Here is a 14,643-nt window from a genome sequence, read left to right as displayed (position 1 = left end):
TTATGGGTCTGCTGCAGTAATTACAAACACACAGATGAATGAGGTTTCAGGCATATACACAACGAGGCAAGGGCCCCTACAAAAACCTGATCAGTGCCCCTCAGTGTCTTGGGCTAACCCTAATCTGATTTATTAGCCTACAATAAGCCTATCTGGAGGTTGCATTAAGGAAGCCACAGACAGCCGCAGTAAGACTGGATGTTGGCTGATTTGGCTTTCAAAATTAAGGCTGAAGTGTTGTATTTTTAAGCCTGTGGCTAACACGTCTTTGCACTGTATTTACACCACCTTTGAACAATCTTCTGCCAACACAACACAGCCAACTTCCCTCTCTTGGTTCATCTCAGACACATACACTCTGCTGTCTACAGGTGCACTTGTTACACCCACAACCGTTCATAAAACAACAGCAGTGAGGGGGCAAAATTATCCTGAAGCCAGGGGACATGAATAACAGAGTCAAATGTTACACACAAATATTATAATATTATTACCATTGGATTAAAAATAATGAAATGTACTTCTGCAACAGTCCAACACATCTCTCTCTCATGTATATATATAAAAATTCAAACTGAAATCTATAATTTACTCGTGTATTGTACAGCTTAGTTACATACATTTACGTTACTTATTAATGTTAAGTAAAAACAGTAAATCAAGCCATGATGTGTACAGTAACCATGGTTGTATATTTACAGTTCACTATGATATTTAGGAGATTTTGGATGCAACTATAGTCTAATGAAGAATTTGCCCATACTTTCATAGACTTTTTTCTTTAGTGTGGCTGACCACCTGTATAAACTCACACAGTCACCTGATGCTATGTTGTCATGCTTTTATTGTGAAAATACTGACCGGACGTATATCCTTGGTGCCCCAAGTCTGGTCTATAAAAAAGATGATATTCGCCAAAACAAGCTCATAATCAGTCAGGCACTTTGAGAAGCATCATGTCGTGCTGTGAGTGCAGAGAGCGGGAGGACGCGGCGCGGGGGAGCATCCTCTACAGCATCCTGAACAGAGGCGCTCAGTGCCCGCGGGGACACCTGGAGACGGCCGCTGCGCAACAGCTTTGCTCGTGCGCGTGCAAGAGGAAACTGGTGGCGATTCGGGCTCCAAAATTAGTTTTCAAAGCGGCCTCAGAGGTGCTGGTGAAAACTTTCAGATTCGTGAAAAATGTCCCGTGTTTTCGGGGTTTGCCGGCGGAGGACCAGCTCCGGCTTGTGCGCAACAGCTGGGCGCCGCTGCTGGTTTTGGGCATGGTGCAGGACTCCGTGGACTTCGACACGGTGGAGACGCAGCAGCCCAGTCTGTTACACACCATTTTAACGCACAGCAGAGAGAGACAGCAGCGCGCTCCGGCTGAGATTCAGGACCCGGGGGTGCCCGTCGGTGATGCAGAGGGGATCAAAATGTTTCTGGTCAGGTGTAGAGGACTGAGGATCAGCGTCAAGGAATACGCGTTCCTGAAGGGAGCGGTACTCTTCACTCCAGGTAATACTGTCACTATTCACCACATGGGGTAGTTAAAGTCGGTCATTTAGATAGTTAAGCACATTTTAATTCACTACATAAGTTTCTGCTGCGTGACTTTAACAGTTTTACTGTAATACTCGTATACCACGACGTTTCACTGTTATATTATGGCACCATTTAAATCTCCTGGGATATAACAAGGCTGTAATATTCATACGAGGACAATTACATACTGCGCTCCATTTATGGGGACTTCTTCATTCATAACATACTTTTGTATGGTAGGCTATAGGTCAACGTGTCCTTATTGGATTGAGCCAAACGAGTGCGTAATATCTGACTGTGTTTAAGAATGAATCAGAGGTAATCCTGTGTCTCCCTCCCTGTTTGTCTCGGTCCTGTAGAAGTGATGGACTTGGAGTGTCGGGAGTACATCCAGGCGCTCCAGAGAGAGGCTGAGCGCGCGCTTTACGAGCACGTGAGAACGGTCCACAGGGGGAGTAAGGCGGGCCGCTTCGGAAGACTGCGCGCGGTCCTGAACAAGCTGCGGTGCTTGGACCCCGAGGCGGTGGCCGGACTCTTCTTCAGACCCGTGACTGGCACGAGCAGCATAGAAGAACACGTGCTCGCGATGTTCTATGAGCGGTAGAAGCCAAAATAAAGGAAGACGATTGGGACTGAATCGGGACAATCATTTCATGTAATCATGCAGGCCTATTTATACAGAGGTCTGTCTTTTTAAATGCAAAGAATTCACCATCAGAGAGTCACCTGCACATAATGAGCTCTGCTGGAGGAAAACTGCTGCACATCGGGACTTTTCTGTTTTTTGTCAGGACACTCTCCAGGCATGATGGCCTCAATAAAAGACTGGGTGAGACTGAGGATGACCAAGATTACTTCAAACCTCTGTTACTTTGTGGCCAATTCCAGCCCTCGTGCTCAGCTGTGCCATTAAAGGCCAACATTCAGAGCGGCCTAGAGCTTTACAGTCTTAACAAATCCCCTGCTGATTCGCAGAGAATCGACTGAGACAACATGAGTCTGGGAGCCTCGTTGTGTAAATCTGTGTACATCTGTGTAAACACTGACACCTCACAGCTAAGCTCAACTAATTCACATCATCACAGCAAATCACAAACTTCCAGGTACAACCGTTTACACAACCCACAGCTTGAATACAACAACTACAACAACAGAGCATATGTCCACAAAACAAGCTCCAGTGAAATTGAGACAACCACCAAACACAACACTGCCTCATGTTTGAGAAGTTACATTCAGAAAACAAAGAAGAGAATAAAACAATTCTATTCAATATCTGTATTTTATGATAGAAGTGTCTTTATCCTTTGGTTTTACGAGCGAGTGAGTTTGGAAAGCTAGAAATCTTAATTCTTGGCCAAATAAATGTTGGATCAGATGCAGTTTATTGGTCAATGAATTGCTGGTGCTGATGAGCAGTGCTGTTAAACTCCTACAGATACATCGTGCTCATTTCAGAGCAGTAAAATCTGTCTTATTGCCCCTTTAAAAACTTTGAAAGCAGGCATCATAATCATTAGCACTCAGATGTATTTTTCACAGCTATTTAATTACTTCCTGTGGCCAACCTTGAGCACACACATATACAGACATACACGCTCTTTATCACCAATCCGACACCTAAAAAACAAAGTTACGAGTGTCGATTAAAACAGCTGCTACATTGTAACACGCCGGTGGTTTGGGCTCCATCCCTCTGTTCAGACAGCTTCAGTAAATACATCTCCGCAGCGAGCATTCGCCTGATGTCTCGTTTCATTAATATCGTCAGGAGCCGACGCTCAGCTCTTTCTCTTCCTCCTCCTGCTCCCAGGTGTCGGAGGATGCTGTTACCTGGGAAATAGCAGCCTGAATTAAACCACACAAAGTGATACTGCACATTATCCCTCCTGACCCAACGGGATGCTGTGTGTTCATAACGCGAATTAACTTTTCATGCTGAGTCACCTCCCAGGATGCACACTTATTTCCCAACTTTGTCTTCACTTGAAGATGTGTTCTTTGTAATTTAAAGTTCCAATACTGGATGTGATTACAACATGATATTATGTGCTGAACCACCACAGCAGTGCCTGTTTTTGTAGTGTTTTAAGTGACTTGTACACATTTCTAATAGCTTATTTTTTACTGCTAATGATCAAATAATCTTATGAATCTTAATTAACTATTAATCGATTTTTTAATCTCAGAAAATTTTAAAATGCTCATCACAATTTCCCAGAGCCCAAAGTGACGTCTTCAAATTGCTTCTTTTGTTCAACCAACAGTCCAGAACCAAAAGACTCTTCATTTACTAACGTAAATAACAAAGAAAAGAAGTAATGACTGCTGAAAAACAACTGAAAAGATTAATCGATTATCAAAATAGTTAAGACTAATGGTCTAGTGTTTATTTAAAGCCACCCACAATGATTTCCCAGAACCCAAAGGGCTATCCTCAAATTGCTGTTCAGTTTAAACAACAGTCCAGACAGAGAAATCTTTCGTAGACATGCATTTATTCTAACCCAATCACCAGTATAAAAAATGTTGGGAATGTAAGTTTCTCGTCAAAAATATCCAGTGGTTGAAACTTAACCTTCGATATGCTTTACCTTTACATTTCTGTATGTTGTGACTTTATGTTTTCGGCTGCAAATTGTCCTGATGTCTTGTCAAAAAAATCTGATTTTGTTGTCATGAACACGACTGGAAAATGCCTTGATGTTTTGTCACAAATATCCAGTGTTTTCACGCTTAGAAATATTGAAATGCTGTCTCAAACAATAATGTTTGGCTTTGCAACTGTATGTCCAGCTGTCTGATTTTAACAAGACATAACATAGTTATCTAATATTAAAGGGTTTCAATGTAAAGATTTGTAGCAATTTATGTGTATCAATCACTTTTTAATTGGTCATTTGTGAGCAGATTGTGAAAATTGAGACCCCCCCCTCTTTCGCCTGCCTATACAAGCCTGTGGAAGTTGTTTAAGTTGTTTAATGCTGCTGGACTGTCGATCTCTTTGTGAAGGACTCGGGTCAGATTTTCCGTGGTGGTCTCTAGGGTGTGACTTTATTCATGTTCTCGAGTGCCTTGTCCTGGTGCCTCTCTCTGCTCTGCTAACAGAGAGCAACTGTAGCTAACGTTAATTTAGAAAAAGTCCACTGACATGAACTACCGACCGGCTATCAGCGCAACACAAAAGCTCCACAGAGCCCCTTTAAAATGATTGCTGGTTATATTCTGTTGATGAACTAGTTATTGCAGCACTAATTATTTTATGTCAAATAAACAGAGTTGCATTTTAACATGCACAAGATGAGGTACAGAACAGCAAGATTAAATGAGTTGCTGTTTATGTCAGAGGGACTTAACAAAAGGACTTGTTTGAAAAAGTAAGATAACATAGCCCTGACCTATTAGTCACAGCTCATACAGACATACGTCACAGCTGACAGACTATTGTGGCTTGAGAAATAAAGTCCGACTCGTCTAGACAGGAAACTAGACTCTTCAAGCATCTAAATAATGGATATTACAGTTGTACAGCACACAGAGACATTGAAGCAGCACTGTGATCACAGTGACCACTTGACGTAACGGTACTTCTTCACTGGAGCTTTTCGATCTTCCCTCAAGGCTACAGACTCTGCATTGTTCAAAGTCAGGTATCAAAGTGTAAAAGTTACCAACTTCTCATTTCTGCTGTTTATGACAATGAGCAAGTGCTGAGCACAGCTTCTGAGCTTGTTCTCTCAGGGCTTTTCTTTCCTCCAGATGCAGCCTTTCAAGGCAGCCATAGACAGTTAAGCTTAGCCTTGAGTATTAGCACCACAATCTTCCAAGCATTTGCATTAATGGTTTTTTCCTCTCAGCTACTGAGTCTAACACCAGCTAAGCTTTTCTCAGATTACTGCGGTCTCCTTTCGGTGCAGGATCTCACAGCACAAACAAGGCAGCCAGTGGGGCTTCGACATGAAATCTCAGGAAAACAGACTGATCCTGTGCACACAAACTCCACCTTGCACTACACGTGGACCACAAATGAACCCTAACCTATAATAAACACATTATTCTAAAGCTGGAATGAATATTTGGCAAACAATTATCTGAAACTATTTTGATATTAATTATTCAAGTAATTTGAGGTCAAAAGGTAAATGCTGTTATTCTTAATATTACGCGACAGTAAACCAACAATAGTTGAGTTTTGGACTGTCGGTCAAACAACACAAGACATCTGATGACTTTGGCTGGCTCGAGGAAACCGTGAGAAATTTTATTTTCACTATTTTCTGAATGAATCGATACTGATAATAATCACTACTTTCAGCACTACATGATTTCCTGCTATGTTATTTGTAACAGTGCGATAACACATTTGATGTTATCTTGGATGTGTCATTAATAAATAAGGACTACACAAAATATTACCCACTTTACTTTACCGGTAGAAAATTACTGTTAGGCTATAACATTTACTATATAATGTGTCTATCAGGCCTTTTTACAGCTATGAAATGTTTACATTGGAAAATGTTCATTAAGTCTGACAAAGCCAAATGCAGGCTTATTGCTCCGAATGTTCATATTTCATTTCAATTTAATTGTTCGGCTAACTGGGTTCCAGCCAGATCTATTCAGGTGTGTTACTCCTATTAAATAGACAAAATAAATTAAATAAAATGAACTAGTGCCAACAAGTTGGACTTTAGAGTAAGGTAAGAACAGTTATAGCTGGCACAGGGCTTTATAGTGGTGGAGGAAATATTAAGATGCTGTACTCATGTAAAAGTACTAATACCACACTGTAAAACCACTGTTACAGGTAAAGTCCTGCATTCAAATCGTTACTGAAGTAAAAGTATGCAAGTATAAATGTACTTAAAAGTAGGCTACTCAATATGCAGGCACATGCTATTAGGCTATAGGATACAATATAATGAATTTAAAACCTTGATACTGTACAAGCATACTCTGATACCTAATTAATAATTGATAAGTTATTCAGATAAGCTGCTGAAAAAGCTGCGGTGACGTCACGTAAAGCCGCGTTGTTCACGCACCTGACGTCCACTCCGTCTTGATTAGTGCAGCTAATTAGCATACTTCTTTTCTCGTAGCAGCTAAACACAAATCTAGCTTAATGCTAACAATTTTAATTAAGCGTGCTTGCAAGTTGTAACTCTTTCGAAAGACATTGGTTTAAATACACACACATATATAGCCTACACATATTAATAAATATTAATATTTTGACAATGGAGAGGGTAAAACTCCAAATGCGCCAAGTTTCTTCCACCAGACTTTTTTTTTTCTTAATAATTTAAAGCAAAACTGACAAGCGGAAGCAAATTATTGTACTGTAACGATAATTAGCTTGCTTACCTGGTCAGAAACGTGACCTGGAAATCCTTAAAACCAGGAAAAAGCCGAGGCCGAAGCGTCGAGAAAACATGCGAATAGTTTCTCTTCCCTACCCATAATTCCTTGCGAAAACACCTTGCTCCACTGTACTTCCTGCTCTCTGCAGCACTGACCCTCCTGTTGATGCCTTCAGATAATGATGGATGCCTCTCTGGCAGTATTTACAGCCCCAAGCTGTCAATTAGTGTCATTTATATGTCATATATGTCAGGGTTGAGTTTGGAAAAGTAGTCAAAGCTAACCTGTAAAATACTGAAATGCTACAAGCTGAGCCAGGACATATTTCTAATAAATCCTGTAGCCACGGCCCCATTAGTATAAAGTCATTTGCAGCCCCATATTCCTAAATGTGGCCTACAAACACGAGGGGAGTCTCTCACTTTAGTTGTGGACACAATGTAAGAAGCTCATTTAATAGTTTGATATAAAGTATGTGGCACAAACACGCATAACACAGCACATCCCTCATTATATATCCACCCTGTGCTCAGTCTGCATCATTGCCTGTTTGGGAGCCATAAAAAGTGCTCTGTGAAGTAACAGCAGCAGTTTGTCTAATGGCTGCTTTAAAGGAAAACACGCAACACTTCCATTCGTCACAATTACAGGTTTCAGAAGGCAAAAGGATCTCGACTGGGGCAATTTAGAGAAGATGTGTGTGATTTTTATCATGACTGAATGATCTACACATCACCCCACTTTCACCATAATGGCTCAAATTGGGTCCTTCCCTCCCAGCATGCCTTGCGAGGGGCCTGAGTCAGCTGCAGGATGAGGTGCGTCCAGCAGATGACAGCGTTTCACTTTCAATTTCCTGCGCTTGCCAGTTTTTCGCCCTCTATCTTTTAATTGGAGGACATAAACCGGTCGCTGCTCTAATTCAACGCGGCAACGTTTTTATTCTGATGATAATAGGTTTACATGATTTCACTTGCATGTTTTTGATTCGTCCAATTAAGAAACCGGCAGCGAGGTGTGCTTTGATAAACCAGCTGTATCCACAGTCAAATCAATACCCACCCTCACCACACAGACATCGATACTACTGTTAAATAATAAATAATTAAAGACGGAGCCGCTCTTGCAGGAAGTAAGAGTAAATTGAAGGGCTTGGTAAGTGATCAGTGATCCATGACTCGCATCTTCCACACACACACACACACACTCATACAGGCAATTATGCTGTGCTGAACCATGGTGAGCTCAGAATTACTCCAAAACTGGGTTAACAGCTGCCTGCATCCAGTCTCCAAATGCTTTCAGCTCTCCCTCACACACACAGCCTCCACCGCCACCTATCCATGCACAGACAATTGGCCTGGTTCTTCGAGTGGAAGACATGTCACACAGGGCACGCAGCACAGAGCTCCGAGTAACAAGGCCCTGTGGGACATGGAGGGGCATGGTATACCTGCCAGAGTGAGTAATACTCCTCACCAGTATGTCTGTGTGTGTGTGTAGGCAGAAGAAGAAACAAAACCTCTGCGTAGCCTGATCTGCTCTCGCTGCAGCGAGTGTCTCCACTTTCCCCCCATGTCACATGCCTCTTGCTCAGGGAGCTCATTATGCCGTGACACTGTAATGAAGTGAAAATGATTTCATTTGGGGGGAAAAGTGCCGAAGCTTAGGAACTCCCCCTTTCCACAGACACACACTCTCACACGCGCCATATGGCGACACGTCGGCTCAGACGAAAAACATCTGGCGTCTTTCTATGTTCACATGGGCACAGATGATTAGGATGTAGCTTCATGTTATAGCATGTTGGCAGAAGAACAAGGCGGCTATGGGGAACATCGTGCTTTCTCTAGTTCGGCACGAGGCGTATGAGGACGTGACGCAGCAGGATGCAGCTGCTCGGCTCAGCTCATCTAACATGGCCGCTTTCACCTGTGGGAAAAGGTGAAAATTAGTTTTTCTTTCTGCTGCATTCAGGAAAAAAGGTTCACTCAGCCGGTCTGTGAGAGAAGAAAGATTCGATTCAAGTATCAATCCTGAGCTCCTGACACCGAGACTCTCATTCTGAACCGTATCCAGCAGATTGCAGCAGCCACAGTCATTTAGATCAAAAGACAATTATAATAATCAACACAGCACTCTCATTAAACTAAAGTGATTCTGCTTTCAGGTAAAGTAAGGATTACTTAACCAGTGTGCATCTTCTGTGATATACTAATTTGCACATGCAGCCACTTGTGTTGCAATATTTAACCTAAGTTGTAACATTATGTGGAAGACTCAACATTCATCTCTCTCCCTCCAGAAAGTTACATTTTATTGCTACAGTTCCATATCTTGACAAATACAAACTCTTAACAGCGTTAATGAGGGGATAATGTGCCAGACTATTTCCTGGCTATGTGAGTTTATGAGGTGGAGACTCAGCAAAGTCACATTAGAGCCTGTAAAACTGCAACCACTTTTTACACTTCAATTTTTGTTTTATTACACAAGTGAAATATAAAGTTTATTGAGCTTTAGAGGTGTTGGTAGGCAGATTTCTGTTACCTTTGGACTTACTCCATACGTGAGAAGTGTTCATCATCTTTTTCATCAAAGCACTGAAACCTTTATGTACACTTGAACAGTTTGGGGCCCTGAACATTTTCAGGAATGAAAGCGTCATAAAAACGCCTAATGGCTGCTACGGTGGCCATTTTACTTTCCGCTACAATCGAGTCATGTATTTTTGCATATCTCCTGAACCTGGACACATAAAATGGTGATGTCTACCGCTGTGGTTTGATGCTCAGTGATTACAGTGACAGTATATACAACATCATGAACAGTTCAGGTGAATAGTTACCAGTGAAATCAGCAATGTTCTGATGTGTAGTAGCATAAAGCCTTTCATGGCTCCAGAGGAAGCTGCATGTAATCTGGTAAACTGCCTCCAGTGATGTCACTCAGTGGCTAAGTTGCATTATGGGTAATGACGTTTTTGAAAAGCAGTCCACTGATTAACATTGCACTATGGACAGTTCAAAACAAATAATCACAATCACACATCAGAAACACACATATCGCTATTTTTCTTCCACGCATTTTATTTCCTTGTCAACACTTTTCACCTGCATTACCCACAATGCAACTTAGCCACTGTGTAACATCAATGGAGGATATTTATCAGATTACATGCAGCGTCCTCTAGATCCACAAAAGGCTTTGTACTACTTTTGTCACATACGCAGTATTCCTCCATAAGACCTGTAAACACACTTTAATATGTAAAATTGGGGGGAGTTACCCTTTAATACTGACAATGCACAGACTGGTGGAAAGTAAAATGGCCGCCATCAGGTGTTTTTGTGGTTGATTCATTTCTGGAAATGCTCAAGCGTACCAAGTTCCATGCTGTCATGAAAGAGCGAATGTTTCACCTCGAATTTGGACTAGAAGAGCCACATCGAACTAAACTAAGCTAAGCTAATTAGCAACTTACTGTTCAAACATGAGAGTGGTATCGATCGTCTCAAGCAGAAAATCTAAGTAAGTCAGCATATTTCCCAAAATGTCAAACGTTTCCTTTTACTGCAAAAGGAACGGCACACGTGAGCCGAGGTGTGATTCGGTTGACTTGGCGCATGGATGTGTGAGCGCTATAATCATGACACATTATGGGTCGCTGTAAGTGTCAGAAATCAGCTGCACTCAGTGCCATTTCCTTTGACCGCACATTTCTTTCAAACCGGTCTCTCCGGTCATGCCTGAAATCTCGCATCTTGTAACTGTGACAGGGCTGCAGCGAGAAACATGATCGATGGTCGAGCTGAATAATAGCTACAAATCTGTAGTTAGTATACAGTAGTACCTTTCAGGGGCAAACCTGGTGATGGTTTCTGGATAATTAATAGAAGTCCTTCACTTGTTTGACAATTAATACGAGAGTTTCGAATTATGCAGATTTTACTGGCAACAGCTCTGAGCTGGAGAACTCACCAGTGACATTTACAAGCTGGAGTGCTTGATTTATGAAAAACAAACATCTGCTCACGTTTTAGCTGTGTCCTGAGCCGCAATACTTACACTGCTGAACATTTCAATAACATATAAGGAGGGAAATTCTGAGCTACAGACGGCTGGTTTGCTTCAGCTACACCCACCTGTAACATTAGTGTTTTCTAATTTAGCTGATGCCAACTTCTCATCATTCAAGAAGAGCAAATTGAGGCTAATTAACACCGCCTGGCAGTATTTTAAGACTATTCCCCGTGTGACTTTGGTTTTTCTTTTCTCTCCGATGCCGTTGCTTTGATCACAGCAAAATAAGTAAATGGCTACACTATGGGCACAAACGTTCTGAAGCAGAGGGGGGGAAAAAAGAAAAGGATTGTTTATCTGCCTCCGAGCACGCCGGAGGAAAAAGAATCCTGTTTTCTTCGAGACAATATTAGATGTGACAGTTTAACTGAGCAAACTTGCCTTTAGTTTTCAATGGACTGAGTCACTACAGCTTCAGTTGTGTTTTAGAAACACGTTGACAGTTTTCGACGCTCACGCTGCCGCACAGCGTATTCACAATTTGCGTGATCGTTCAAATTGAAGGCTGCATCTTTTATACTAAACGCAAACCAATTTCCTGCTCCGGGAGTCCATCTGTGCCAGCTGTTGGTGTGCCATCAGTGCACTAAGGTCAAACAACAATCAGGACACAGGGGGTTTTAAAGTGTTTCTCAGTGCATCGACTCTACTGATTTAGTCTTAGTCCAAAATGAGGCCGGGCTGATTCAGTCTCTGAGTGGAATAAGGAGATGTATTGATTGTTGTTTCAAGGTTTTTACGGGAGAAGGCAGAGTTATGGCGTTTGGGGCCGCATCGGCTCCTCGCCAGGAGAAAGGGATCCGGGCATCGTCAGCAATCTATGCCGCTGCTCCATAAACAAAGTGAGTCGGGTGGTGGTTTTTTTTTCTTTCCTGCAAACAAACAGCGCTCTCCCTCTCCACACACACACACACACACGACTGAAGAATCACATTACCGTAAATGTGGTTTTATTAATAATAACAGTATCTCTTTTAATGAACATTGCAGATACATAATAGAAAATAAATCAGAAACAGGAGAGACGTCGTCTCAAGAGTCGTGAAAGTGCCTGGAATAATTCTGTGCTATATATTGTCATTGTTATTCATCATCATCGTCTTCATCATCAAAGCCAAGTCGCCAGAAATGTTCAATTCATCGTGAAACAAAAAAAAAAAATATGTGTATCGCCCCAGAAAATGCAAACATTTGTATTCACACAGCCTCCCGAGGCAGAAGCGCTGACGCCAAACTCCTGTCGAAATCTCATCGATTCAACGTGTTAATCCTCCAGTCAGGATTTAGTATTTCTACTTTGAGAGGCCTTGTGAATAATGACCATTGGTTTCATGAATATGGCTCGATTGTCTTCATCTTAATCACGTTATTGTCTTGATTATATTTACACAATGCCACGTCATAGAGCACAACAAACTCCTCTGTTCGGAAACGGCGCTCTTGAACAAAATCCATATCTCACTTTTCACGGGGGGGTTGATTGAGGAGGAAAGAAACAGGCCCGGCTCTGATAATCTGTCGGTTGATTGAAAGATCTCGCATGACGAGGGCCGTTCCACTTTAAAAACATTAAGAAAATAAAAAATAAAAACCCAGGCCTGTTTGAAATATCGTGTAAAAAGTAAAATCAAAAAGCAATAACTGAACAATGCAAGATAAAAGGGGGGGGAAAGACAATTCTTCATTTATTGTTTACAAGTTCCTCACTTTGCATATTTTATGGCACTAAATGAAACACCTACGTTATGAGATGCTGCAGGTATTTTTAGTATGAGGTTAGTTTCTTGAAAAACGAATAATATGGCACAGCTGCAAGAGGAGTAAGTACACAGGCCGCCTTCACAGGTCTCAGCGGAGATGTGAGAATAGCTCTTGTTTCGTGTGATTTGATGAAATCGGACCGTTAACGATGAAACAGAGGAGGAAAAAAAAGACCGGTTTGTGAATGGAGAATGGTTCACTGTAGCTCGCTTTGGTCTAACTTGCTCTAAGTATTGTTTAGTTACATATGCTTCAGGATTTTATTTGCCTTTTTTTTAAAAATACTTTCTTGTCACTCTTAAGCAATAATTACATCTTATTTGGAAGGGTTTCATTCTAAAAGGCTATTGGTTTTGAGGAGAATACACCCCCTGTGGTGATTACTGGTCAGTAGATCAAAAAATATAATTGATTACATCAGCTAAAATATTACTTTTATATATCAAGAACTAAACATTAATCACATTTAAAGTCGATCACAAAGTCATAAACTCTTTCAGAGTGTTCCAGATGTTTTTAGACCCATTTTGGAATGAAACTCTTCGTCATCGTAGTCGCTCTATTCCTACATCCAGTCGCCGCGGCAGCGCCGGGCAGCCGGGGGCCGACTCAGCGTTCAGCAAAACGTAACTGAACCGACAAATCATTTCTTTTGACAAGAGGGGAGGGCAAAGAAATAACAGAGCTGTCATTTAAGAGGAAATGAATAACAGAGATAATGGTTTAGCCCTGGACAGCGTTGTTTGGTCCTACAGAGGAAAACCAGGTACAGTAAATGCTTCAGGTGACACTGGAAGTCGAGGCTCATCCATCTGCACTGACATCATCGATAGTGTAGCTCCATCCTCGTTAAATCAACCGTGAACCGCTGCGATGATGTTAAAAAGCCCGCTGAGCTGCAATCAGTGTTTGAAATGTCAAAACTCCTTTTTTCTAATGATGAAAACACAAAAACTTTTTCTTGCAATATAAGGGTAAGACATTTAGTGAATGACCTATCGATTTTCGTGAGCTGTGCAGTTCCACATAACAAAACATTGTTTTTTTTTTTTTTATTACGTTTCCCCAATTCCTTCTATCAGAAACTTTATAGGTATAACTTCTCTCAGCAAATATCCCTCGGTTACAAAAATAGACTTTTCTTTTTTCATAAAATAATACACATAATTAATTTTTCGGTGATATATTCATCTGTTAAGGTAAAGAGCAAGGCTGTTTTTTTCAAAGTAAATGTTATCGTGAGAGAAACAGAGATGTGAAGCCTAGCACCATATTCTTCATATCCGACTTTTCTCATGATCGATTTGGAAAACCCATCGTTCTTCCGCTCTCTGGACTCCATATTTTGCATATTCTGGTTGAGTCCAGATTCTCAACCCTTACAAGGAACTCCAAACCAAATCGTTCACAACTCCCCCAGACTGAGATTTTCACCCCCGCCCGCCCGCCCGCCCCCTGAAAAACCCCAAAAGCTTTATAAACTACACCAGCCAACAAATTAAGATAAAGGTAACAACGGTTTATCCAAAACATCTCACAGGCCATTGCTTCACTTTTGTACAAACTGAAACAAAAGAAAACAAAGAGAGTCCCAAACTGATGTTAAAACATAAACAAGTCCCAAACACTGATGCTACAAAGAATTAGAAAAACGTATGTACAGGACCCTGTATTCCTTGACTCTCTGGGTAAATGATCATAGGTGTTGGCTTGTGTTACGTGAGTGTTTATACAGGCATACAAAAGTTCTCCTTGCTTCTTTTTTTGTCGTTCAGTTTCAATAAAAGCTCTTATTGGACCAAAAAAAAAAAAAAAAAACCCAAAACACTAAAGAAAATCTGCCACCACCTCCATCACCAATGTGTCCAGTGTGTCTGACGCCCCATCCTCCCTCCCTCCCTGCCT

General features: G+C 41.4%; 1 protein-coding gene and 1 long non-coding RNA gene across 2 annotated transcripts; one reads left to right on the top strand and one right to left on the bottom strand.

The window, feature by feature from the left end:
* Positions 1 to 956: 956 nt before the first annotated feature.
* LOC311253249 (nuclear receptor subfamily 0 group B member 1-like) lies at positions 957 to 2,796 on the top strand (the record flags this gene model as incomplete). The annotated part of the gene is made up of 2 exons (XM_084347075.1): positions 957 to 1,500; positions 1,887 to 2,796. The coding sequence occupies 2 exons, from the start codon at positions 957 to 959 to the stop codon at positions 2,129 to 2,131; spliced, it is 789 nt and encodes a 262-aa protein (XP_084203201.1). The 3' UTR covers positions 2,132 to 2,796.
* Positions 2,797 to 3,057: 261 nt separating this feature from the next.
* On the bottom strand, positions 3,058 to 7,006 carry LOC311253250. The gene is made up of 2 exons (XR_014621653.1): positions 6,898 to 7,006; positions 3,058 to 3,360 (listed from the first exon to the last, which is right to left on the bottom strand). It is a non-coding gene; the product is annotated as an uncharacterized lncRNA (long non-coding RNA).
* Between the last annotated feature and the right edge of the window lie 7,637 nt (positions 7,007 to 14,643).

The sequence above is a fragment of the Pagrus pagrus genome (genome assembly GCF_965226575.1).
Source record: "Pagrus pagrus genome assembly, chromosome: 24".
Taxonomy (NCBI): domain Eukaryota; kingdom Metazoa; phylum Chordata; class Actinopteri; order Spariformes; family Sparidae; genus Pagrus; species Pagrus pagrus.
The sequence above is the reverse complement of the archived record's forward strand: the minus strand, read 5'-3'. Positions and strand labels throughout refer to the sequence as shown.